Here is a 27,902-nt window from a genome sequence, read left to right on the forward strand (position 1 = left end):
CCTCCCCCACTAGAACGTCAGTTCCATGAGAGCTGGAATTTTTCTTCTATTGTGTTCGCTGTCATGTCCCCAGCACCTTGCCTGGTACAGACAATAATTTGTTGAACCTGTAAAGAAAAGTTTGGTAAACAGATTAAAAACCATTTGATTCTTCTATTATGATATAATTCTTGCCTATATTTTTCTTACCTGTGATTTATTACATATGTGTATGTATGTGTGTGTGTATGTTTGTTGTGTGTGTGTGCATGTGTGTGGACAGAGAAAGAGCGAGTCCTGTCATTCACACCAGATATTCCTGCTTGTTAAACAGCTACATAGTGTTTTGCTGAGTGGCTAGAGCAACTTTATTTAACCTTGTTTTGTTCAGTACTACTGGGCAGCTTCCAATCTTTTGCTATTGTAGATTACGCAGCATCTGTGCTGGGCACTTGCCCTGCTTCCTTCCCTCTTCTCTGAAAGGCTCCCCCGTGCTCCTGAGCCCCCCCATGCTCCTGAGCCCAGCCTGAGCCCAGCCTGAGTGGGGGCTGTGGTCCTGGCTGGGCCTATCATGGTTCCCCTCCCCCTGGCTATGGTAGCTGGTTCGGAGCTAGACACAAGCCAGCCATGCCAGGCCGTGGGCTTCCTCACCGTCATCCTAACTCACTCAGAAGTGGCAGAGAAGGTGCTTGAAGGCACTCACCCAGCGTTAGAGCAGTTAGGACAGGCCCAGAGTGTGGAGTGGTGACAGCGCGTGGGGAGGGTTGGGCACATTGTCTTTGGATCTAGTCACATGACTGTTCGAGCTGCTCCAGGGACCTTCCTACAATCCCCTTTCTCACCCGTCTAGATGGAGTTGGATTTCTCACTGCTAGCAGTGAGTCTAGACAGATCCAATCCAGTGGAGCATCCCTGCCTCCCTCTCTTTTTTTAGTTGATCCTTAGTCTAGAGCAAGGAAAGATGTGGAAACCCTCCCAAAGGCATTATTCAGGGCAGAAAATGCTGGTAGGCAGAGCAGCACCTTGTTTTTGTCACAACCAGAGAAACAATTTAAATCTGAACCTGTGAGGGCTCAGATGCTGACGCTGCCATCTGAGAAGGAGGACCTCTCTCACCTCAGGTTCTTTGTCTGTAAAATGGGGATGCAAATAATTATACCACACCTCAGGGAGTTGTTTTCAGGACTGAATGAGTTAATAAAAATTCTTAGAGTGGTGAGTAACGTAAGATGAGAGTGCTCATTGAGTTAGCTATGGTGACTGCCAGAATCCTAGAAGTGTAACGGGTTAAACATAGAGGTACCATATAGTCCAGCAATTCCACATCTGGGTATATACCCAAAGAAATGAAAGCAGAGACCCAAACAGATACTTGCATTCCCATGTTCACAGCGGTGTTATTCACAATAGCCAAAAGGTAGAAATAACCCAAATGTCTATTGACAGATTAGTGGATAAACAAAATGTGGTATGTACATACAATGGAATATTATTTAGTCTTAAAAAGGAAGGAATTTCTGGTTGAGTGAGGTGGCTCACACCTGTAATCCTGGCACTTTGGGAGGCCAAGATGGGAGGACCTCTTGAGCCCAGGAGTTCGAGGCTGCAGTGAGTTATGGTTGTGCCACTGTACTCCAGCCTGGATGACAGAGCCAGACCACATTACAAAAAAAAAAAAAAAAAGAAATTTTTGACACATGCTACAACATGAATGAACCATGAAAGTATTATGCTACCTGAGAAAAGCCAGTCACAGAAGGACACTTACAGGGGGTACCTGGAATAGCAAGTTTAGAGAGAGAAGTATTAATACAGCAGGGGCTGGGAGAGGGGCAGGTGCAGGAGGAGTTACCGCTGAATGGATACACAGTTTCTGTTTAGAATGACAACAAAGTTCTGGAAATGGATAATGGTGAGAGTTGTACAACATGGTGAATGTGCTAGATGCCACTGAACTGTACACTTAAAAATAGTTAAAGTGGTATGTTTGATATTATATTTTACCACTATAAGAAAAAAGTGTAAGAGGAGTTGGAGTGTACTACAGTGGCTCTTCTGGACTTTTTCTTTATAGATTGAAGTTACGTCAAAATGTAGCACAGTGAAAAAACAGGCACAGGCCAAAAAAGTGGTGGTGTGTGCGTGTGTGTGTGTGTGTGTGTGTGTGTGGTGGGGGCTGGTAAACTACCCACAAGACACCAGAGGCTCCCTGTGAGGTCTGATACTGCAGGCTGGGATCTGATGCTGCAGGAGCAGGAAGAGCAGGGGAGATGAGGGAAAGGTGAGCCTGCACAAAGAATTTTCTCAGTGACTGTGGGCAGGGCAGTCAGGACCCTGGGTCACATGTGCCCAGCCCAGGACCAGAGCTCATGTGAGTCATAGCTCAACTCCCAGCAAACAAAGGGATATGCCAGGGAGGGGCTGAGCTGTGACTCAGAGGCTGCTGGTGCTGTGAGCTTCCTCCAGGAACCCCATCCTGTCCAGTCCCTGATTCTGACTCCTACTGTGGGGGTGGGGACAGGTGTACCCACTTCCTGGGCAGGTTCTTGAGAGGGCTCTCCTGCAGAACCTAGAGTTTTTTGCAGCTCTTTTTTGAAAACCCGAGTAGCAGCAGCTATACCGTTTAAGTGCTTGCTGCATACAGGCCCTGGACTAAGTTCTTTTTTTTTTTGAGACAGAATCTCAGCTCTGTTGCCCAGGCGGGAGTGCTGTGGCATAATCACGGCTCACTGCAGCCTTGACCTCCCAGGCTCAAGAGATCCTCCCACAGGGACTGTAGGTGCATGTCACACACCCAGCTAATTTTTAAATTTTTTGTAGAGATGGGGTCTCGCTCTGTTGCCCAGTCAGGTCTTGAACTCCTAGGCTCAAGTGATTCTCCTGCCTCAGCCTCCTGAAGTGCTGGGATTACAGGCATGAGCCACCATGCCTGGTCCCTCACTTCATCTTTTTATTTTTATTTTTATTTTTGAAATAGAGTTTTGCTCTTGTTGCCCAGACTGGAGTTCAATGGCACGATCTTGGCTCATCGCAACCTCTGCTTCCCAGGTTCAAGCGATTCTCCTGCCTCAGCCTCCCAAGTAGCTGGGATTACAGGCATGTGCCACCATGGGCGTGGCTACTTTTGTATTTTTGGTAGAGATGGGGTTTCTCCATGTTGGTCAGGCTGGTCTCAAACTCCCGACCTCAGGTGATCTCCCCGCCTCGGCCTCCCAAAGTGCTGTGATTACAGGTGTGAGCCACTGTGCCCAGCCCCACTTCATGTTTTTAAAGCCTCGCTGTCACCCCATCAGGCAGTCATTTCAGTCCCGCTTTACAGAAGAGGAAATGGGCTTATGGAGGGAAGCAACTTGCCTGAGGCTATGTGGGTGGCAGATAGCAGAGCCAGATTGGAATCTATCACTGATTCAGGAGCCTGAACTTGTAATCATGCCGCTCACTACCCTCCTTCCCCCCACCCCCAACTCATACACACATGGGGAAGAATAGACTCCAAAATGTGACTTATCTTTAGGCCAAGCTTGTCTAACATGTGGCCCAACACAAATTCATAAACTTTTTTTTTTTTTTCTTGAGACATAGTCTTGCTCTTTCGTCCAGGCTGGAGTACAGTGGCGCAATCTGGGCTCACTACAAGCTCCACCTCCCGGGTTCATGCCATTCTCCTGCCTCAGCCTCCCAAGTTGCTGGGACTACAGGCATCCGCCACCACATCCGGCTAATTTTTTGTATTGTTGGTAGAGATGGGGTTTCACTGTGTTAGCCAGGATAGTCTCGATCTCCTGACCTTGTGATCTGCCCGTCTCGGCCTCCCAAAGTGCTGGGATTAGTAATAGGTGTGAGCCACCGCGCCTAGCCTTCATAAACTTTTAAAAAACATTGTGAGTTTTTTTGCATTTTGTTTTTAGTTGGTCAGCTATCGTTAGTGTATTTTATGTGTGGTCCAAGACAATTCTTCCAGTGTGTCCCAGAGAAGCCAAAAAATTGGACACCCTTGTACTAGGCTTAAAGACAAGGCTTAAAACTTTTTCCTTGTGCTTATAAAAAATTTAGAAAATGTAAGTAATGAATATATTTTACAGTAAAAAAGACATAGTTAAGTATGATTGCTTGTCAGCATTTCAAATTGTTATTTTTATGCACACTTTTGGGACCTTGAAGGCAGGTGACATCAAACAAACCCATTGGGTACGAGTATCACTCCTTGTGCTGGACGCCGAGAGCATCACAGTCCATGACAGTTTTGTCCAATGTATGTAAAACTGTAATGGCATTTCAAAAAGACCAGACTGATTTGGAACAAGTTCTCATAAATGTGAAAATAGAGAAAATAGGTGTAATGTAGATTGGCCCTTGAGGGAGCACGTGGTAATACTAATTTCCAAGGCATTCCTTATTTTTCTGTGTAAAAGGCCACATGTCTTATTTTATGGAAAGAAACTTGTTCTTTCAAGATTTTTATTTGAAAGAGATTGTGGGAAATATGTAACCCTCCCTTCCTTTATAGTCAGCTCTTGGTGAATGTGGCCATGGCAAGGACAGGACTGAAGGGTTAAAGCCCAATCAATATGAGGAAAAGGAAATTCACTTTAGACAATAGTTTTAGTTTCATCTGAAATTTTATTGGAGTTGCTAACTTGGTGGCAAAACTGACTGACTCATTTAGGTGACCCCTCCTCAACTCTCCCTGTCTGTCTAGTATGGACAGCAAAATCAGTGAGAGCAAGAATTAAGCCCCTAGTTTGTCTGTTATAGTAGGAGGCAGTCATTCATTCACTTACTCTGTATCACTCGAGTATGTATCAAGTGATACGATGGCTGGAGTTTGCTTCACTGGGTTGAGTGTAGAAGAAATAATATTAGGAATGAGTTGACCACTCAAATTGTATGATGTGTGGCACAGAGGGTACATTATATTCTTTCTATGTTTGTATGTATTTAAACTTTTACATTTAAATAGCTTGTGTGGGGGTGTGGGTATGGGTGTGACTTACCCTGGGCCAGGCCCTGTGCTCAGTGCTGGGGAAGACTTGGTGGCTAAGACCGGTTCAGACTCTACCCTACCAGAGTCAGCAGACAAGACACATTCAGGAAACAGATACTAATCAAATAGTCACATGAATGCTAGTAAAATTATAGTTGGGATAAGTGCTGAGAAATCATCAACAGAAATGCAGAAACCTGGATGGGTGCAGTGGCCCACACCTATAATCCCAGTATTTTGGGAGGCCAAGGTGGGTGGATCACTTGAGGTCAGGAGTTCAAGACCAGCCTGGCTAACATGGTGAAACCCCTCTCTACTAAAAATATAAAAATTAGCCAAGTGAGGTGGCACGCACCTGTAATCCCAGCTACTCGGGGGGCTGAGGCAGGAGAATCACTTGAACTCAGGAGGCAGAGGTTGCAGTGAGCTGATATCGTGCCACTGCACTCCAGCCTGGGCGACAGAGTGAAACTCCATCTCAAAAAATAATAATAATAAAAATTTAAAAATGCAGAAACCTGCAGTGTAGACCCCATTTTACCCAGGATCATAACGGGACTAAGAGTCCTCAGCTGGAGGTACTACCAAGGGGGCAGGTGGAGTGACAGCCTGCTTGTGTTTAGACCTAAAGGAAAAGATGGAAGGGGACAGGGGTGTGAGGTGTGTGTGTGTGTGTGTGTGTATATATAGGCCTGCATGGTCAAGGCCAACAGGAGCCTTTGTGTTTTGTTGCCTGCTTGAACCATGGTGGGATAGAAGGATTTCAAGGTGGACCAGTTGACTGAGTGCCCTTCAATCCCATAGTCTTTTGTGGTACATCAAACTCATATAGGACCTTGTGGTATATGTTCAAGATAATGGAGAGTTTGAGACCATGCCCAACATGAGGCAACATAGCTACAAAAAACTTTAAAAAAAGAAAAAGAAATGATAACTGATTCTGCTTAGAAAAAAATCCACATCTCTTTTTGCCTTTTTAACTAACATGCCCTTTCCACTCCTTGTCATGCCTCCTGGTCTCATGGATGTTCCAGCTACGTCCCAATCCCTTTGCTTGCTCAGCCTCTGAGTCTGCTGGTCCTCCTGTCAAGAACACTTTTGCCCCTTCACTTAGGGCCAGCTCCCTCTCATATCTAGGTTTTGGCTCAAATATTTCAGGGAGGCTCCCCATAATCACTTTTCCCTGCATACTTTCTCTGCTTTTTTTTTTTTTTTTTTTTTTTTAAAGATGGAGTCTCACTCACTCTGTTGCCCAGGCTAGAGTGAGGTGGCACAATCTTGGCTCACTGCAACCTCCACCTCCCAGGTTCAAGAGATTCTCCTGCCTCAGCCTCCCAAGTAGCTGGGATTACAGGTGCGCACCACCATGCCTGGCTAATTTTTTGTATTTTTAATAGAGTGGGTTTTCACCATGTTAGCCAGGATGGTCTCCATCTCCTGATCTCGTGATCCGCCCACCTTAGCCTCCCAAAGTTTTGGGATTACAGGTATGAGCTACTGCACCCAGCCTCTGCTGCCATTTTTTATTGGTCTCTTCTCCAGACTGTGAGCATGGTGACAGTAGGGGCTATGTCTGCTCATATTCTGTGGCCTCCTTAATTCCCAGCCCATAGAGGTGCACAGTGCCCAGCAGATCTGACAGCCAGATGCTGTCTTACCTTGTCCCTATTCACATTCCTACTTAATCATTTTGCATTTTAGAAGTATTTTGACTCATGTACAGTTGTCAAAATGGACTTATAGAAAGTTGTGGAAGCTTTATATAAGGTGGGAGTTTGTGTCCTAAAATTCTCTCAAACAGTAGGGATGTGGTTTGGAATTCTGTTGGACTTCAGGGGCGAGGTGGAATCAGAGGCTTCTGGAGGATATAGATAAAGGATTGGGTGTCAGGGAAGCTGCACCTTCCTCTGGAGGTAACAGAGATTGTAATTTTTGTGTGCCTAGTTTATGGTCACAGCTGACAGGACTTTACCCTAAAAGTACATCCTACCTCACTCCTACCTCACACCGTACACAAAAATAATTCAAGATGGATTGAGAATCTAAATGTGCAGGGCAAATCAATGGAGTTTTCAGGAGATAATAAAGAAGAATATCTACATGAGATGAGGCTAGGCACAGGTTTCTTAAATAAGTCACGAAAAGCATCATAAAGGGGCCAGTCGGGGTGGCTCAGGCCTGTAATCTTAGCACTCTGGGAGGCCAAGGCAGGTGGGTCACCTGAGGTCAGGAGTTTGAGACCAGTCTGGCCAACATAGTGAAACCCTGTCTCTTCTAAAAATACAAAAATTAGCCAGGCTTGGTGGCGTGCGCCTGTAGTCCCAGCTACTCAGGAGGCTGAGACAGGAGAATCGCTTGAACCTGGGAGACTGAGGTTGCTGTGAGCTGAGATCACGCCACTGCTCTGCAGTCTGGGCAACAGAGTGAAACTTCGTCTCAAAAAAAAAAAAAAAAAAAAAAAAAAGAAAAGAAAAGAAAAGAAAAGCATAAAGAGAAAAGCTTATAAATCAGATTTCATTAAAATTAAGAACTCTTCATCAAAAGACACCATTAAGAGAGGGAAAAGGCAAGCTGCAGTCTGGGAAAAGATGTTTAAAATACTTATGTTCAACAAAGGATTTATATCCAGAATATATAAAGAACTTCTACAAACCAATAGGAAATAGACAACACAATTTTATTTACAAAAAAAATTTTTTGGCTGGGCGCAGAGGCTCACGCCTGTAATCCCAGCACTTTGGGAGGCCAAGGTGGGCAGATCACAAAGTCAGGAGATTGAGACCATCCTGGCCAACATGGTGAAAGCCCGTCTCTACTAAAAATACGAAAATTAGCCAGGCATGCTGGCATGTGCCTATAATCCCACCTACTCGGGAGGCTGAGGCAGGAGAATCCTTGAACCAGGGAGTCAGGGTTTGCAGTGAGCTGAAATCGCACCACGGCACTACTGCACTCCAGCCTGGTGACAGAGTGAGACTCCGTCTCAAAAAAAAAAAAAAAAATGTTGAGATGGAGTCTTACTCTGGCACCCAGGCTGGAGTGCAGTGGTGTGATCTTGCCTCACTTCAACCTCCACCCCACCGTGCTGGGCTCAAGCAATCCTCCCACCTCAGCCTCCCGAGTCGCTGGGACCACAGGCATGCACCACCATGTGTGACTTTTTTTTTTTTTTTTTGTATTTTTTGTAGAGATAGGGTTTTGCCATGCTGCCCAGGCTGGTCTTGAACTCCTGTGCTCAAGCGATCTGCCCACCTTGGCCTCCCAGAATGCTGGGATTACAGGTGTGAGCCACTGTACACACCTGACAACCCAAGTTTAAAAGGATAAAAGACTTGAGCAAGCATATCATCAAAATGAATATCCAAATTACCACAAAAACATTTGGAAAGATGCTTAACCTCAGGAGTCACCAGAGAAATGAAAATTTAAGTACAAGAAGAAACTATATCCACCAGAATGACTAAAATTAGAAAGACTCAAAGTGTTGGTGAAGATATGGTGCAACTGGAACTCACACACACTGCTAGTGGGAGTATGAACTGGCATGACCATTTTGGAAAATCGTTTTGATAACATCTACCCAAACTTAACAGATGCCTACCTATGCTGCAGCAATTCCACTCTTAGATATATACCCAAGAGAAGTGAATGCATCTGAGCACCAAAAGACTTGTGCACAAATGTTCATAGCCGCTTTATCCATAATTACCAAAAAGTGGAAACAATCCAAATGCCCATCAGTAGCCATATGGATAAGTAGATTTGGTATATCCGTACAATGGGATACACTCAGCAATGAGAAAGAAGGAACCACTGCTGCATGCCACAACGTGGATGAAACTCCTAACACCGTGATGAGTGGAAGAAGCCAGGGACAGTCCATACTGTGTGATTCCATTTATGTACATTTCAGATGCAGAAGTCAAGATAGTAGTTACCTTTGGGTAGGCAATTACCTGGGAAGGAACATAAGGAAGGCTTCTTTCTGGGAGACAGGAACTGTTTTACATGTTTTGATTTGGTTGCTGATCACATTGGGGTATACATATCTAAAAATGTTATTGAGTTGTACACTTAAGGTTGATGCGCTTTATGGATGTTGCAAACTACTTTGTTAGTGTGTATATTGGCGAAAAAAAGAACACATGGAAACTTTCTAGAGCCTTTGGAATAAGGGTGGGGACATGAAAGAAAGCCAGAGGCAGGGCAGGCTGGAGGGGAAGGCGAGGTGGAGGGCTGGGAAGAGGTGGGTGATTTTCCTGCCATGGAGCTCCTCCCTGCCCCAGGTGTGGGCCGCGGTGATTGCTCCTGTGTGTTCCTCCCTGCCCTCTCCTACCCATGTGTCCTTTGGCAGTGAGCACTCGCTAACCATCACCCGTCCCTGGCACGATCCTTATCCTGAAGAGAGCAGGCGCTTGAGAGGGAGGGTGGCCTTTCTTAATTCTGGTGCTGTTTAAGGAAGGGGTGCATTTACCTGGTGCTTCCAGAATTTGCACTCCTTGGATTTTCCCATATGGGAACCTGCCTGGCAGGCAGCTTTGCATGAAGCCAGGGATTAAATGGTGGTGGTGGATAGGGTGGAGGGGACCCAGTGAGGAGGGCAAATCTGCTTCTGTTTGCCCGGGCACATCACCTACACCCACACCCTGGGCTGCTCCTCATTGATTTAAAGCCCATTTCTCTCGATGGCCTGGGGCGGCCCTGTCAGTCTGCTGGGGCAGATCTCCAAGCAGGATGGGCCATGGTGCCCTGGGGGGTGGTTTGTGCTCTAGATGGTCTCTGGCTTTCTGCTTGGGTACTCCTGCTGGGTGTCCTTCTGACAGGAGAAGGACGCACTTCAATTCTAGGCCTGTGTTCTGGCTGCCTTGGGACAGCCCGAGGGCCGTGGCTTTGGATCTAAATGCAAGCATATTGTGAATTTTATTTATTTATGTCTTTGTGTCCTGCTGTGTTCCCTAAAAGCTTTAAGCCACTTTATCTAGAGAAGACGAGGAAAGTGTAGGGGTTAAGAGTGTAGGCTCTGGCTGAGTGGGGTGGCTCACGCCTGTAATCCCAGCACTTTGGGAGGCTGAAGTGGGCTGAGCTTTTGAGGTCAGGAGTTCAAGACCACCCTGGCCAACTTGGTGAAATGCCGTCTCTACTAAAAATACAAAAATTAGCCGGGCGTGGTGGTGGCTGCCTGTAATCCCAGCTACTCAGGAGGCTGAGGCAGGAGAATCGCTTGAACCTGGGAGGTGGAGGTTGCAGTGAGCCAAGATCACACCACTGCACTCCAGTCTGGGTGACAGAATGAGACTCTGTCTTAAGAAGAAAAGAATGTAGACTCTGGAGCCAGAATGCGTGAGTTTTCAGGCATGACATTGGACCAGCTAATATACAGGCACCGCAGGATGTGAGGGTGAGAGGCACAAGAACAACGAGCAGCACACTGGCTGGCGGCCTTGGACAAGGTGTGCCTCTGTTTCTTTATTGGATGATCAATAATAAATTAGGGATCAATCTGGACAACACGAGAATAGTAACTTTGGGTTGTTGTGTGGCTTTAGTGTGGTAATTACCATAAAGCACTTAGAAGAGTGCCTGGCATACAGTTGATACTCAGTAGATGGTGGTAGTGGTGATGGTGAAGGGTTTTTTTTTTTTTTTTTTTTTTTTTTGAGGCAGACTCTTACTCTGTCACCCAGGCTGGAGTGCAGTCCCGCGATCTTGGCTTACTGCAACCTCACCTCCCCGGTTCAAGCAATTCACCTGTCTCAGCCTCCCAAGTAGCTGGGATTACAGGCTCCTGCCACCACACCTGGCTAATTTTTGTATTTTTAGTAGAGATGGGGGTTTCACCATGTCGGCCAGGCTGGTCTTGAACTCCTGACCTCAGGTGATCCACCTGCCTCGGCCTCCCAAAATGCTGGGATTACAGGCGTGAGCCACCGCGCCTGGTCTGGTGAAGGGTGTTTAGATGTACTAGAAAAATGAAGTGTATCCGAGGCCGGGCGCGGTGGCTCAAGCCTGTAATCCCAGCACTTTGGGAGGCCGAGACGGGTGGATCACGAGGTCAGGAGATCGAGACCATCCTGGCTAACATGGTGAAACCCCGTCTCTACTAAAAAATAACAAAAAACTAGCCGGGCGATGTGGCGGACGCCTGAAGTCCCAGCTACTCGGGAGGCTGAGGCAGGAGAATGGCGTGAACCTGGGAGGCAGAGCTTGCAGTGAGCTGAGATCCGGCCACTGCACTCCAGCCTGGGCGACAGAGCAAGACTCCGTCTCAAAAAAAAAAAAAAAAAGAAAAATGAAGTGTATCAGTGCCTGTGGTGGGCCAGTGAGCCAGTTTGTACAAAGCACCAAGAGCAGTACCTGCACATGTGAGGGCTCAGTAAATGTTCACTGGTGTTATTGTTATTATTTTTATTATTCCATCATCCAACCCTTATCTGTAATTACAAAATCAAGAAAACCACTCTTTTTTTTTTTTGAGATGGAGTTTCACTCTTGTTGCCCAGGCTGGAGTACAGTGGTGCGATTTTGGCTCACCGCAAATTCCACCTCGCGGGTTCAAGCCATTCTCCTGCTTCAGCCTCGCAAGTAGCTTACAGGGGTGCGCCACCACATCCAGCTAATTTTGTGTTTTTAGTAGAGACGGGGTTTCTCCATGTTGGTCAGGCTGGTCTCGAACTCCCGACCTCAGGTGATCTGCCTGCCTCGGAAAATCACACTTTTTTAAATAAAAAAAGTTTGATGCAAACTCATTTAATGACCAAACCTGGCTTGAGTTAATGGGAGATTACTCATAGTATGTAACAGAAGTAGTTACACATTCAGCTGTAGAAATATTTATGTACTGGATTTTGGGGTGCTGTGCCTGGCCCTGCTGGGTTTGGCATAGCATCCTGTGCATACTCCATACTGCCTTTCTCAAATGCAAACAGATTATGAATTCCAAAATATGTCCAGCACCAAGGGTTGGAAAAGGGACTGTGGACTTGTCTGCCATAATTCATTCTCTGGATGGACATTGAGGCCGCTTCTTGCTTTTGCTACTAGGGAAGGATGCTGCAGTGAGTATCCTTGGTAGACTTGGAATTGCTGGGTTCACAGACATGCAAATTTAAAATTTTGGTGGTTATCGATAGATCGCCTTTCAAACAGATGAGCGCAGCTCCATAAATAGTGTATAGATGTGAAGTTGATCGTGTTACTTCCCAGCGTTCGAGAGTCTCCACAGCTGACTACAGTTGTCCATAATTGTCCACAGCTATTCATGGCCTGGGGGCTTATATCCTTGCTCCCTTCTGTGGTGTTCACAGCCTTTCCTTCCCAGTCTGGCCCCAGCGTGTCTGCCCAGCCTCTAACCATGGTGGCTTTCCCCCCACCATTATACTTGGACCTCAGACCACCTGTAGTGTCCCTCAGTCGGTCAACAACCGACCCCCCACTTCTTCCCCCCAGTACTCTCTCTCTCTTTCTCTCTCTCCCCACTACCCCCGTACTGTGTGCCCTGGGACTCAGCCATAGGCAGCATAGAGCTGTCCCTGCTCTGTGGCCTTGGCCTTCCAGGGTGGAAGCAGGAAACCCAACTTAGTTTTGATAGTCCTGAGAATAGAGAGTGAGAGGGAACAGCATTTAGGGGAGGGAACAATGTGTGGGAAGGCCTTGAGGCAAACTTGGGAGGAAGATTTATATTTTTAGGGTTGTGGGAAACCCTTGCAGAGGTTTAAGCCAGGGAATGACTTGGCCGATTGGGCTTGTATTTTCAATACTGCAGGTGGTAATGGTGAAGGTGTTAACAGCAGGGGCTGAGAGAAGGGAGTGGAGGGAGAAGGGTCAGGCCTTAGTTGCTGACTGAACCTAAAGGGTAAGATGAGAGAAGGGTGGAGGACACCTTGCAGGTCTCTAGATTCAAAATCTGGGTGATAAGGGTGTTCTGAGCCTGGGCCTCAGAGGAGAGGGGCTGAGAGTGGAAAGAGCAAGTCCTCTGGCTGCCAGGGTTCACATCCCAGCCCCTGCAGTTGTTGCTGTCAATCCCTGACCCTCACTGTCCTCATCTGTAAGATGGGGATTAATGCAGCGCCCTTGCAGGGTCCTGTGAATGTGGACGATGCTGACAGCAGTCAGGGGGCTGCACATAGTGGGTGCTGGGCAGGGACACATCTTCCCCTTCTTGTGCCAAGAAGCCACCCCCAGAACTGGCTTCTCTGTTAGAACTGCCTTCACAGCCACCATAGTTTCTGATTTCTCCTCTTTTCAGGCTTTGCTTTTGTTTCCCTACTGGATTCTGAGCCCCTTGGAACTCCAATCCTAGGTAGTAGAGCCTAGACATCTGCATTTCTGAGCAATTCCCCAGGTGAACTCAGATGCTTAGAACATTCTGCATCCCTGTAGGGCCGGAGCTGTGTCTTCTTAGAGCCAGACACATACGCAACCCTGGAATGAAGGAACCACTAACAACCGTATGGCCTCGCATCTCCCACAGATAAACCCAGCAGGCTGGACTGCTCCAGTTTCGAGAGCAGCCCAGTCACCTGAGAGGGATTTTTATTTTATTATATTTTATTCTTATTTATTTATTTATTGGAGTGAGGGTCTCACTCTGTCGCCCAGGCTGGAGTGCAGTGGCACAATCATAGCCTACTGCAACCTCGGACTCCTGGGTTCAAGCAGTCCTCCCACCTCAGCCTCCTGAGTAGCTGAGACTACAGGGATGCATCACCATACCTGGCTAATTTTTTAGTTTTTGTGGAGATGGGGTCGCTCTATGTTGCCCAGGCTGGTCTTGAACTTCTGTCCTGAAGTGATCCTCCTGCCTCAGCTTCCCAAAGTGCTGGGATTACAGACATGAGCCACCATGCTCAGCTCCTGGGAGGGATCTTTAAAGTTCAGATTCCCAGACCCAGCCTTGGCAAGTCTGTTTCAGAAGGTCTGAGCTGAGCAGAGCGTGATTCTCTGCTTGGATGATTCTACCCAGCCATGTCAGGACACCTGTAGGCTCTTAACGCTGGGTGTCCTCCTGGCTCTGACATCCTCGTCCTCAGCCACAGGCCCTGACATGTCCTGCCATGCTGGGAGAAGTTGGTTTTCTTGGTGCCAGGTCACCAGGTGGGGTTTCTGGGTAGTGGCAATGGCTGCTCCCCTCCTGCAATTAGCAGGAGTTAAAATGTCTGGGTTCTGAACTTGTGTGTCTTTGTGTGTGCCACCAGTAATTACACAAGATCAAGTATGTTTATCATAGGTGAAATTCTAACAGTTTGGGGGCCTGTGTCCCCAATTTGTTTAGTTTGTGGTCTCATTCTCCCAGCCAGCCTTAAGGAGAGGGGGCCGTGGGGCACAGCTGCTCCTACCCCGAGAGCACGCAGAGCTGAAGTGCCAGACTATGCCTCCGGATGCATCTGCCCATTTCCATTGTCTGCCTCTCCTCGGACACAGAGGAATGATTATAACCAAATGAAGGGGTCCTCCTTCACCAGATCTCCCTGCATATTTCCGGCTGGCTTTTGCAGAAGGTGTGGTCTTGCTCTTGATGTGCAAATCTATTGGGTGATAGAGGTCTCATCGTGCTGGAAGATGTGCCTCCCCAGTTAATTCTCCTCCACCCAAGCAGTCAGTGAAGGTTCGCAGAATGGAAATTGATGGTGGACATGTAACTTGACTGGATGAGCTCCATAATGCTCATTCCTCATTGTCATTTCTCATGTGTACTGTGGGCATGTGTCTCTTGGACAAGAGGATTGGGGTCTGGAATCCTGGAGGGATCTTGCAAAGCAGATCCAGATCTTGGTGTCTGGAGTTAGGGCGGGGTGGTGGTGGTGCTGGATGGAGTGGGAGGGAAGACCTGGATCCTCTGAAGGCCTGCGCATGTCTGGGCCAGCAGGACGGGGCTAAAGTGCACGAAGGCTCATCCAAAGGTTACTATCAGTCAGGTCACTTTCTTTGTGACTGTGGCTGAGCTTTACTGCCTCTGGAGATCCACATGCCTGTACCGTCTTGCCTTCTGGGTGGGTCTGTAATTGTTCCTCATGGGTATTTTAGTAATCTCTGGATGTATCTTTCCCCTACTTCTCACCCTTCTGTTTGCTCAGTATCCCAACTCCAGAAGGCTTCAGATTTCTATCTCCTGTTCCTTTAACGCAGCTGCCTTGGATTACATCCAGCTCCCAAAATCGACAGCATTGAATACAACACTGACTCTGAAACTTGCTCATTGGGGGATCTCCAACAGGCTTTTTAACTTCTCCAAGAGACCCTCTGCTTTCCCATCTTTTTTGGTTTGTTTTTATAAAGGGGGAAAGGACACTGACCTTTGCATGGCACTGTGCTGGGCTCTTTGCTTACACTGCTTCATTGGGTCTCCATAGTAGTTCCATGAGGTAGACACCATTACGACCCCTGCTTTCTAGTTGGGGAAACTGAGGCATAGAGAAGTCCTTTCCAAGATTTTATCACTGCTAAATAGCAAGGGTCAAATGAATTTAAGTCCCAATAGTTTCACTATGTTGTTGTTGTTGTTGTTTTTGAGACGAAGTTTTTTTTTTTTTTTTTTTGAGACGGAGTCTTACTCTGTCACCCAGGCTGAAGTGCAGTGGCAAAATCTCGGCTCACTGCAACCTTCACCTCCCGGTTCAAATGATTGCCCTGCCTCAGCCTCCTGAGTAGCTGGGATTCCAGGCTCATGCCACCGTGCCCAGCTAATTTTTGTAGTTTTAGTGGAGATGGGGTTTCACCATGTTGGCCAGCCTGGTGTCGAACTTCTGACCTCAGGTGATCTGCCCACCTTGGCTTCCCAAAGTGCTGTGATAACAGGCGTGAGCCACCACGCCCGGCCCTAATCGTCTAATTTTGGAACCCCAGGCCTCCATTGGCTTTCTCTGTTGTAAATGTTTTCGCAATATAGATGTTTTAATAGCTTATGTAAAATCTTGTCATTGTGTAATTATGGTATTATGGAATCACATTTCTCTTGCATTTAGTTTATGCAACCAAAACTAGAATTTCTTAGGAAAAAAAAAGAGAAAAACAGCAGTTTAATCTCACTGTTCCACTTAATGAGTGTACATTCTGAAGGATACAGGAGATCGGGGTGGTGAATCTGCTGGTCTCCCTATACAGGCCCCACAGTCTGAGCGCTTCAACCAGGGCAGCTCTGTGTGTGAGTCTGGGGGTTAGAGGTCTGTGTTTTCCTTTGGTTCTGACCACCGACTTTACCTGTAGTGCAGCTGAACACACAGTCAGCTGCTCTAGCACTGTGGGAGAACCAAGTTGGGTTCCTCCAGAGAGGGTGAACAGCTCACTAAGATGCATCTTCCTGAGGGGTTTTCCAGGGGAACTTTGAATTCTGCAGGATTTTCCTACTGAATTTAGAATTTGCCCTCCAGTGTCAGAAGGCTGAGTTTGGTCCTCCCTTTTGCAGGGTCTTTCTCAGCTGACATTTGGGTCAGAGCACAGAGATGGAGCTAAGATTGAGCCAGAGAGTTTTGTTTTGTAGGGGAGTTGGGCTGCATATTTACTCAGGTGCCAGAACCTATGAGATATTGGCAGTTTGGGAGGTCTGGACCTGGGAATCAGTCAGACAGACCCAGCTGTTCAACCCCTATTGTCCAGTTCCAGCTGCCGGACCTTGGCCAGGTTGCCTAAAGCTGTAGTTTATTTCGTTCTCGAAAATGTGGATAACAATGTACACATCTCAGGGATCTTGTGTGAATTTGCAGTTAGAGAACAGGTCCTTGATATATCTTGGTCATCTGTGCCCCTTAACTACAGCCCCATAGATTTCAGTGAATTGTAAATTGTCTCTAAGTGGCTAGCCAGGTATAATTTCATAAAGCATTATTTAGAATTGGGCTTCTAAGAGAGCTCACCTTATTTTTTCTGCACTTTGAAGCACTCTGGGCATGAGGTATGCTGTACTTAAGCATTTGTCCTTGCAAGTAATGAATGATAACGAGACAAACCAGACTTTGAGCTGAGTTAGTGAGTGTGATGTGTGTTGATTCTATGAAGCTCATTTAAACAAATGCTGGTTGGTGAAGGATCAGGTCAGAAAATCTTTCCCTGCCCAAAAGATCCAGTTTTAACCTCAACTAGAAAAACTGGCACAAGACCATTTCTAGGGCCATTTTGCGTGTCTGCCACTTCCCTTTGGGACCTCTGTTTGGGGGAGAATGTTCTTGGTTTTTGTGCTTCTGCCCTGGTTCTTCCAGTCACTAGCTCTGTGGGCAAATCTGTGCTCTCTGTGCCTAGGTTTCCTCTGCTGTGAGGAGATAAGAGTTCCTGACAACACTGCTGAGTGGGTTGAGCATTTGAAGCCCTCAGCAGGGTGTCTGGCATATGAAAAGGCCTCCATTGCCGTTGCTTGTGGTGAGGAGGAGGAGGACAATGATGACAGGGTGACATAGATGACCCATTGCTAGGTCCATGTCTGTCATACAGCAGGCAGCACAGAATGGGGGACCCCAGTCCTGCTCTGACCACTGTGTCTTTTTCCCTTCTACCTTTGGGTCCTCCGTGAATCCGTAAGCATGCTGTCTGTCCATCAACAAAAACATACTGAGTGTCCATGAAAGGTATTCCTGAAGGGACCCAGAGAGACACAGGCTGACGGTGGTAGTGGTTTTTTTTTTTTTTTTTTTTCTGAGCCAGAGTTTTGCTCTTATCGCCCAGGCTGGAGTGCAATGGCGCGATCTCGGCTCACCGCAACCTCCGCCTCCTAGGTTCAAGCGATTCTCCTGCCTCAGCCTCCCAAGTAGCTGGGATTATAGGCGCCTGCCACCACACCCAGCTCATTTTTGTATTTTTAGTAGAGATGAGGTTTCACCATGTTGGCCAGGCTGGTCTCGAACTCCGGACTTCAGGTGATCCACCTGCCTCAGCTTCCCAAAGTGTTGGGATTACAGGTGTGAACCACCACACTCGGCCAATAGTTTTATATAAAGCAAGGTTTTAAAAGTTTTTTGTTCTGTTGGAACCATTTGACCGTATGAGAACTCCTCCAAGAACCGTAGCATGTAAATCATATAAAAGATGAGATGCCCTGGTTGAAATTGGAACACCTTTTGGCCTAAGGACAGGCATCCTGGAACCAGGCAGGGGTTGACTGCTCGTGGTATCTCCACCAAGCCTCCTATCCTGGGATCTGGGATCTGATTTTCCACTGGGAAGACTGGGGACTTGTGATATGACCTTGAGGACTGACTAACCTTCTCCCCAAACCTCCCCAGATGAACATGTGATGGAGTACCAGCCTGAACATAAGCAGTGAAAATTGGAACTGGTACTCCATCTATCCATGTAATTAAGCTACAGGGGCAGCCAAGCACCAAACCTGTAGGCTGCCTGGTGGGAGTGGAGTTCAAAATACTTGTTGGAGCAAGTACGATACCATCATTAGCCTGTTGCATCCATTTCATCATTGGGGTATCTTGACACTGTGGTTAGAAATACAAGTCCTTGTGTCCCCAGCATGCATCTTCCTTTGAGGGATAGTGACTTACGGACTTGGTTGGGTACTGTGCAGCTTTGCCTCTTGATGCCTTCTTTTTCTATGATTCTCGAATGGCCAACACCCCCATGTAGACCACTTGATTGCTTCAGCTGGTGGTGATGCCTCCATGGTGTGGGTGTCCTGATTCCACAGCAGGTTTGTATCATCTTTCATTAGAGTGGAAGAGTACACAGTTCACTGAATGTGTTCATTCGTTCAACAAGTATACATTTGTCTGTGTGCTCAGGGTGTCACACAGCCTGGTGCAGTTGGGGAGACACGTGTGCACACATTGGTGGGATTGGGTGAAGGAGGAGTGTGGCAGGAGCACTAAGGAGGCACGAGAGCGCATCTTCAGAGCACTCTGGGAAAATCCAAGGGGGTGATGTGAGTGGTGGAGCTGGCAAAATGTCTCTCAGAGGATGGTCATGGGACTTCACTTCCAAATTCTTGCCCCAACAATCTCCCATAACCTCCACAGTGTTTGGCGTCCAGGGATGATACAGTAGACATGCAAATAGAAATAGGTAACACTAACCATTGAGTACATCTTCTAGGCTAAACACTGGACATGGATGATCTCATTTCATGCAAGGGTGCACAACCTGCTGTGATGACACACTGCACTACCCTAGCCCTCCTTATACTTTCTGTCACCCTCCTCCTCACTCTTGTAATCTCTTTTCCCTCGTTGTTAATTACTTACACTGTGTTCTTTATCCAGAGCAGCCCTGGCTTGTTGACCTGGTAGTCTCATATTCACCCTTCAAAACTCAGCCCAGTCATCATCTCCTCTGAGAAGCCTTCCATGATATGCTCAGGCTGACTTGGTGCTCTTCCTCTTACAACTGTATATCTCATCATTACAGCTTTATTACATTGTACCATAATGGTGAGAGTTTTTGTTTTTTTTTTTAAACTTTGAAACAATTTTAGTCATCCTAACAATATAAACATTTTTGTTGGTGTTGGTATTGTAAAATGCTAATGGTGGCCAGGGACTGTGGCTCATGCCTGTAATCCCAGCACTTTGGGAGGCCAAGGTGGGAGGATCACGAGGTCAGGAGTTCAAGACCAGCCTGATCAATGTGGTGAAATCCCATCTCTACTAAAAATACAAAAATTAGCCGGGCGTGGTGGCACATGCCTGTAATCCCAGCTACTCAGGAGGCTGAGGCAGGAGAATCGCTTGAACCCAGGAGGTGGAGGTTGTAGTGAGCCGAGATTGTGCCACTGCACTCCAGCCTGGGTGACAGAGTGAGACATGGTCTCCCAAAAAAAAAAAAAAAAGTGCTAGTGGTACAGATATAACTGAAGCCTGTCTTAACCTCCAGCCAGTCCCATATCCCACTTCAGAGACAGCCACTTAAAAATAACTTTGAGGTTGTGTTTTCTAAACTTTAAAAAATATATTTATGGGCCAGGAGTGGTGGCTTATGCCTGTAATCCCAGCACTTTGGGAGGCCGAGGCGGGCGGATCACGAGGCCAGGAGATCGAAACCATCCTGCCTAACACGGTGAAACCCCGTCTCTACTAAAAATACAAAAAAACTAGCTGGGCGTGGTGGCGGGCTCCTGTAGTCCCAGCTACTCGGGAGGCTGAGGCAGGAGAATGGCGTGAACCCAGGAGGCAGAGCTTGCAGTGATCTGAGATCATGCCACTGCACTCCAGCCTGGGCGAAAGAGCGAGACTCCATCTCAAAAAACAAAACAAAACTATATATATGTCTGTACATACAGTGTTATGCTGGGACATGTTTAACAGTCAGCTCTTGGGGATGGGTTGGAGAGTAGGGAGGCATGATTTACAGCATTTTCTGATTTCCATGGGGTAAAACTCCCACCATGGCCAACAAACCCCAACATGACTGAATAGAGTTGGAAAGAGATGTGCACCATTGGCTTTCTCAAGCTGGTATGTGCTGGCTCTCATCCACCACTGCTTCATATAGCTGGAGTCTTGAAGTATGTGGGGTTTTTCTTTTGCTAGAAACATCATTATACTTTGGGTTCTGTTCTTGCTTTTCTTCCCCTCTAATGTTGAGTTGAGCTGTGTTTCCCATGCTAGTGCATCTAGATCTGCTTTGTTATTTTAGCTGTTGCATATTCTACACCAAAGAGTCATTATTTCTCCAGTGCCTTATTGATGGACAGTTTGGTTGTTTTTCACAGGGTATGTCTCCTCATAGTAGTCCTCGTCCTCCTGGGGCATAGGAACTTTTCATTTGTATCCATGTAGATGCTTCAAGACCATGCGCGGGAGGACTCAAGGTGATAGTGGATGCTTGGAAACAATGCCAAGCTGGCCCAGATGCGCTGCTGTGTCCACACTGACCAGAGCACTGTTTGGTAACTGACCTAATGTCTCGGCTACTCGTGCCGTTATCTCTGGTTCAGTTTAGTGGCCACATCAGCCCTCGGGGGTGGTGGCCTTGTTTTTAGCCAAGGGCTCTGGACCATGTTTCTTGGCCACTGGGGAGGTGAGGTCATCTGGGGCGGGTGGCTTGGGACCTTGTAGTCCCAGCCTGAGCCATCCAACCATACTTTAGTTCTGATGTTGGCTCTGGCCCTGAGATTGGCAGACAGCAAGAAAAAATGTATCCAGCTCTCTCCCTGTTTAGATAAAGGCCTGGAGGACAACTCTGACTATTGTTTGCTGATAAAAGTTTATAAAGCTGTGAGTGCCAAGCATGAAGCATAGCAAGGAGTACGCGGAGCTTTTGTAAATTTCCCTGGAGGGCATGTCCTCTTTTGAGATCTGAAAATGAAAAGATCTCATTTGGTGGAGTCTTGATTTTGTTGTTTGTGTACTTATGAAGACTTTTTTTCTTAGTATATATATTTTTTGGTAATTAAGTATGTGAAAGTGTTTGTTAAGCACCAACTGTATGCCTAACACCCCATTAGGGTGGGGTTGTTATGGAAGCAGAATGGGGTCTGGCTTAAGAGCATGGGCTCTGAAATCAGATGGTGTGGGTTCAAGTCCCTCCCCTACCATGATACACGTTGGAATCTTGAACAAGTTAATTCACCATTCTGTGCCTCAGTTTCCTACTATTCAGTAGTGGGATTGTGATAGCGCCTGCTTCATAGGGTAGGAGAAGAGGAAGCGAGATAATGCATGAGGAGCACTGAATCTGGGTGCATATGAGGTGCTCAGTAAAGGCTGTTGTTATTAGTAGGAGTTATTATTAATTAGCACTAGAAGTTCACATGCAATCAGAACTAGGAACAGAATGGAATGTGCAAGACCTTGAGACATTCTGCTCTTGAGACATTTGCATTTGTTTGGGGAGACAAGAGTAGGTGCTTGGTCCTATTAGCAATCAGTATGTGACAGTCATAATGAAGTCCAAATGATGTGGTTTTTATTTCAAGTTCTGTAGAAGTTGGTGGGGAGTGGGGAGCACCTGGGAGGAGATGGGGCTCATAGATGGGATCACTGTATGTGAGAGGCAGGTAAAGGAGTGAAGGAGAGACAGAGGAGGGCACTGTGCAGCAGGTGTCAGTTGATGATCAGTTCCAGGTCAGTCTGTGGGCAGCAGTTGGCAGGGTGGTGGGTGTTGAGGAGGTCAGCTGGGATCTGCTCCATTCAGAGGTGAAAGGACACAGGCCTGTGGAGTGGAAATGAAATGAAGCAGGCAGAGCTATTTATTAAAGCATCTTATTGAAGCACAGCATACCCACAGAGAAGGGCACAGGTCATACCGTATTGCTTGATGGATTTTCACAAATGGATCATACCTGGATTAAGAAACAGAACTTTGCCAGCACCCCAGAAGCCCCATCATCCCTCTTCCAGCCACCATTCCCCTACTAGAACCGCTATCCTAGTTCCTAACAGCCTGGGATAGTTTTACCTGTTTTAGTCCTTTTGTTTGTTTGTTTTTTGTGTTTTTTGAGATAGAGTCTCGCTCTGTTGCCCAGGCTGGAGTGCAGTGGCGTGATCTTGGCTGACTGTAAGCTCCGCCTCCCGGGTTCAAGTGATTCTCCTGCCTCAGCCTCCCGAGTAGCTGGGACTACGGGTGCCCGCCATCACGCCCAGCTAATTGTTTGTATTTTTAGTAGAGTTGGGGTTTCACCGTATTAGCCAGGATGGTCTTGATCTCCTGACCTCGTGATCCGCCGTCCTCGGCCTCCCAAAGTGCTGGGATTACAGGTGCGGGCCACCGCGCCCGGCCCTGTTTTGGTACTTTCTGTAGACAGACTTGGACCACACACTCTTGTGTTTGGCGTCTTTAGCTCAGCGTTGTTTTCTGAGTGTCTTTCTTGTTGCTGCATGTAGTTGTCGGTCATCCATTCTCATCACTGGGTATCACCGCCATTGACTTCATTCATTCTATGTTGATGAGCATTTGGGTAGCTTCCAGTTTGGGGTTTGTGCTAGGTCACATAATGGCCCTCCCAAAAGATGTTTCTGACCTAATCCCTGGTCACAGGCACCGTTCACCAGTAATACCTGGGACTGTGTTACCTTAGATGGCAAAAGGGACTGTGCAGATGTGATGACTTTAAGGATCTTGACATGGGGAGATTATCCTGGAAGGACCAATGTAGTCACAAGGAGTCTTATAGGAGGGAGGCAGGAGGGTCTGGTTCAGAGATTGAGATGTGGTGATTAAGGCAGAGGAAAGAGAAGACAGAGATTTGAAGATACCATTGCTGGCTCTGAAAACAAGAGGAGGAGCCACAAGCCGAGGAATGCAAAGTGGCCTCTAGAAGCTGGAAAAGGCAAGAGAACAGAGTCTCCTCTAGAGCCTCCAGGAGGAATGCTGCCCTGCAAGGCCGTGTTGACCCATTTCCGACCTACATTGCTATGAGAGGAGATACATTTGTGCTGTTTTAAGTCACTAAGCATGTGGTAATTGGTTACAGCAGCAATAAAAGACAAATGTAGGGGAATTGTGCATGGGGCTACTGAGGACATTCTAGAATATGTCTCTTGATGCAGGTTGATTTGACATTGTCACGGTCTTCCAAGATGGTGGGACCAATTTATGTTCCCAGCAGCAGCAGTATATGAGAGTTCTGGTTGCTTCACATTCTCATCGACACTTGGTGCTTCCTGGGAAGAGGTATTTTTAAATGAAGAATTAACAGGACCTGCTGTCCAGTGGATGCAGTTGTGCTTTGCAGAAGGTTGATGCAGGCGGTATCAGCAAATACCAATGGGTGCTGATCCAGCCAGCTGAGGAGAGGAATCAGGGAGTGGTGGTGACAGTTTTTAGCTGGAGAGAACTGGAATTCCTCTTCCATGCAGGTGACTGGGATGGGAAATACTGATGAACTTTAGATTAACATGAAACTTTCCACCTAAAGAGTTAGAATAGCGCTTATCTCATCTGTGGAACTTTGTGACTAACCAAGGAATGTGGTGGGTATTGTGTGGTAGGGAAAAAGCCCATGCTGTTCATCAGCCCTCATTTAAGTGCTGCGACTATAAGCAAGTCACACCCTCTCAGATCTCTGGTTTTGCCATCCGTAAAATGGGTATGATCCTGGCTTTTCTGCAGGGCCTTGGCAGATGAGAGGAGCCTCTGTGTGAGAACCCTGAACTTACCATGTATAAATAGGAGGCACTGAGTCAGCAGTGGCTGTGGTCGTTACCAACAATGGTATAGGTCTGAGGCGGTGGCTGACGCCTATAATCCCACCACTTTGGTAGGCTGAGGTGCAAGAATTGCTTGAGGCCAGGAGTTGGAGACCAGCCTGGGCAACATAGTGAGACCCCGTCTCTACAAAAAATAAAAAATTGAGCCGTGTGTGGCAATGTGCACCTGTAGTTCCAGCTAACATGGGAGGCTAAGGCAGGAGGATCACTTGAGCCCAGGAGTTTGAGGCTGTAGTGAACCATAAGTACATCACTGCACTCCAGTCTGGGCAACAGCAAGACTCTGCCTTAAAAACAAACAAAACAATGGTATGAAACCCCTGGGTTTAGAGTGTTCTGGGGCTGAACACTCAACCTTGAGAGGGGTCTGAGAGTATCACCTTTTGGTTGACATTCAGGGCAGGTAAGGTTAGGCTCATGATCAACCCCGCAACCCCCAGGGCCTCATTGAGACACTCTTCCCTACCCCATTCCTGACACTGCTTTTGAAATTTTTTGTTGATTCATTCATTTGTTCATTCATTCAGCTACCACCGAGCTTTCCTGTGCATGTCATGCCACAGTCAGGAGGAACTCCCAGGCCAAATGCCTGGGGTTCCAGTCTCAGCTTTATTATTTGCTACCTGTGTGGCCTTTGCCAAGTCTTAACTTCTTTGTGCCCAGTTTTCTGATTCTTCAAGTGAGGTGGTAACAGTCCCTGCCTCCTAGGGCTGGCGTGAGAATATAATGCAACAATCCATGTCAGTGTCAGGGTCAGGCCCTCGGGCATCCCTCAGTGCTGGGGTACAGAGATCAATGCCCCCAGTCCTTGCCCCTAGCCACAGGCTGAAGGGTGATAGCTTATTGGTGCCTGTCTACAGAATATTTTTGCCAACATGGGAAAGGAAAAACCTAAAACTCTGACCTAGAACTAGCCAGTGGCCCCTCAAAGGCAGGCTGTGATCCCTCATGGCTCCTTGGGAAATGTGACTTTGAGGAGAGTCCTGCGGTTGGCATCATTTTGGAATGTGGGTGTAAAGTCCCCTGCAGCAGTTATATGCTGCAGAGGAGCTTGGGACACTGAACAAATGTGGTTTCCAGGCCTAAATGAGGTAGGTTGAGGTATTCACAGCTGCAGAAGTGACCCAGGTATGGGCTGCTCAATTTCTCTTCATACCCTTTGTGGATGCAGTGGCAACTCTGGGATTCTGAACTCAAGTCCCACTACCCTTCCATCTTTCCTTCTTCCGGGATCCACATTTTCACTCTTGCCCTAGCCTGGGCCCCTCCATAATGCACATGTCTCAGCTGATGAAGTTAGCTCTGACGGAAGCCAGAGCAGTGGCTCCTGACAGGGATCCAGATGCTAAAAATATGTCATGGTGTGCTCTTTGCAAGTTAAAGGCCAGCATTGGAGGCAGTGGCTGGGAACTCTCCCCCACACTGACTGTCTAACGCCTTAGGGTACAAGGGTCCCAGGTATCCTGTAGGTCCTACTCACCTAGATTGGAGAATTTATCTCAATGGTGCTTTAATCTGGCCAGGTCTGTGGTAGGGCAGATGAAGGAGGCTGTGCTGGAGATGTGGCCAAGCAGGCCTGTGATTCTCAGCAATCAAAGTGTAGTAGATGCAGTGGTGTTGGACCATTCAGCCAGCACCAGCTTAGAACATGGGTGGTCCAAATTACCCTGACCCCCATGCCTGGAAGATGACAGGCTGGAGACCAACACACTATCCGTCAGTATGATCTGCACAGCCAGTTCTATAGTTGAAACTGGTGGCTGTTTCTTTGGTTGACACTAAATGAAGTAGCAAGTTTGTGTTTGGGGCCATGTGGTACAAAGAAAATCTATCTTTTGATGCTCAAACCACACCCAGAGTGGTGAGGAATGCAGTGCCTGAGACTGAAGAAAGATCCCAGAGTTATGGCTCAGACTCATCCTGGGGCAAATGCTCAGGAAGCGGAATGGTGGGAGGAATACTCCACGTCACTGGAATATTCTCCTGTGCACACTGTCTCTGTCTCTCTCCCTTGTCTCTCTCTTCGCCTCTGTTGCTCCTAAGCACACCTGCTGGAATCCTTACCTAAACTTGGGTGTCATGCAGCTGAAGGGTATTTTACCAGTCCAGGTGGTCACTTTGTGACATGAAACTCACAGCTCATACTTGGAAATGCCCTCTGTGTTCTTCATTCTGTGCGCAGTGCTCTGCTCTTGAGAGTCTTCACACTGGAAGATATTACCTGCTTATTAACATCGCCTCATTCATTAAGTGCTGATTAAGTACTTACTATGCACCAGGCCCTCATGAAGTTGCATGTAGTTTCACTGAAATTGTGGCCAAAAAGAGTTTGGCCCAACCTGTCTCTACATACATAGCATGTGCGAAGCTCCAAATAACCAAACCCACCCGCAGAAGGGCCCCAGTGAGGATATTTAATCATATTCCCAGCTGGGATGACAGTTCACAACCCATAAAACCAGGCCCATAAAACAATGACTTAAAGAACAAAGAAATTTCTCTGTAAGGTAGTAGTTCTAAGGTGACAGCGGTGGCTGTGCTAGACGCAGTCACAGGCCCAGGTGGTTTCTACCTTGTTGCTTTGTCATTCCAAGTGCATTGTCATCATCTGCATGGGCAGAGCTGGGTTCCATCCAGCCCGTGGGAAGGGTGCTCATATCTAAGACCTAGACCAAGAAGTGGCACACATCACTTCTTCTCACGTTCCATTGGGAACCCAGACATCTGGCTATATCTGCCTGCAAGGATGCTTGGAAAATGTGGTACCTAGCTGGGCGTGGTGGCTCATGCCTGTAATCCCAGCACTTTGGGAGGCCAAGGCGGGTAGCTCACCTGAGGTCAGGAGTTCAAGACCAGCCTAGCCAACATGGTCTAACCCTGTCTCTACTAAACATACAAAATTTAGCCAGGTGTGGTGGCGTGCGCCTGTAATCTCAGCTACTTGGGAGGCTGAAGCAAAGGAATCATGTGACCTTGGGAGGTAGAAGTTGCAGTGAGCTGAAATCATGCCACTGCACTCCAGCATGGGTGACAGAGTGAGACTCTATCTCAAAAAACGAAAAGAAAAGAAAATGTTGTACCTGATAAAACTTGAGTAATTATGGAACAAGGAAAGACTGGATTTTGGTGGACACTGGGTAACCATTTATATATTCCTCTTGTATCTAATGCAGCTCTTTGTGTGTTTATATTATAAGTGTACCCAGATGATAAATGTTGGTTGTTTTGCTTTTTAAAAAAGGAGACCTGAGCCTGCCATACTGAGTCTATGGACAGTTCCACAGCAATGAATCAATGCGTCTGTAGAGGAATGGAAGAAAACAAGGAAAGGTAAAAATAATTAAATAACCTAAATAATTAAAAATTTAAAAATTCCTGCATGTGACAATTAAATATCACGGAGGGCTTCCTTTAAGCCTGCATAAGTCAGTAGAGGCCATCAAGAATTTGGATAGAGTGCTAGGCACAGTGTCTCACGCCTGTAATCCTAGCACTTTGGGAGGCTGAGGTGAGAGAGGATCACTTGAGCCCAGGAGTTCGAGACCAGCCTGGGTAACAGAGTGAGACCTCATCTCTACTAACAATAAAAAAAAAATTAGCCAGGCATGGTGATGTGCGCCTGTGATCCCAGCTACTTGGGAGGCTGAGGTGGGAGGATTGTTTCAGTCTAGTAGGTTGAGGTTGCAGTGAGCCATGATCACACCATTATAAGCCTGGGTGACAGAGTGAGACCCTGTCAAAAACAAACAAACAAACAAAAAAAACAACCAGAAAAAGAATTTGGAGATAGCAAAATTTCACATATTTTCTTCCACATCTCTAATTTCTTACTAAAGATGTTTCTTTCACGTCTCCGC

General features: G+C 47.0%; 1 protein-coding gene across 4 annotated transcripts in view; it reads left to right on the plus strand.

Annotated features, from left to right (window-relative positions):
• The window catches only part of ARHGEF3 (Rho guanine nucleotide exchange factor 3), a 340,100-nt gene that overhangs the window by 16,678 nt on the left and 295,520 nt on the right, over window positions 1-27,902 (plus strand). For 2 of the 4 annotated variants that reach the window (XM_009200514.2, XM_003894270.3), the window contains exon 2: window positions 27,287-27,375. The exons of 1 other annotated variant lie outside the window; for it this stretch is intronic. In XM_009200514.2, coding sequence (XP_009198778.1) covers window positions 27,314-27,375 — 62 coding nt within the window. In that variant the 5' untranslated portion in view covers window positions 27,287-27,313. Of the gene's footprint in view, window positions 1-27,281; window positions 27,376-27,902 lie in introns of those variants that run through there. One more of the 4 variants, XM_021934299.2, reaches the window with a different exon arrangement.

The sequence above is a fragment of the Papio anubis genome, chromosome 2 (genome assembly GCF_008728515.1).
Source record: "Papio anubis isolate 15944 chromosome 2, Panubis1.0, whole genome shotgun sequence".
In the NCBI taxonomy this organism is placed as follows: Eukaryota; Metazoa; Chordata; class Mammalia; order Primates; family Cercopithecidae; genus Papio; species Papio anubis.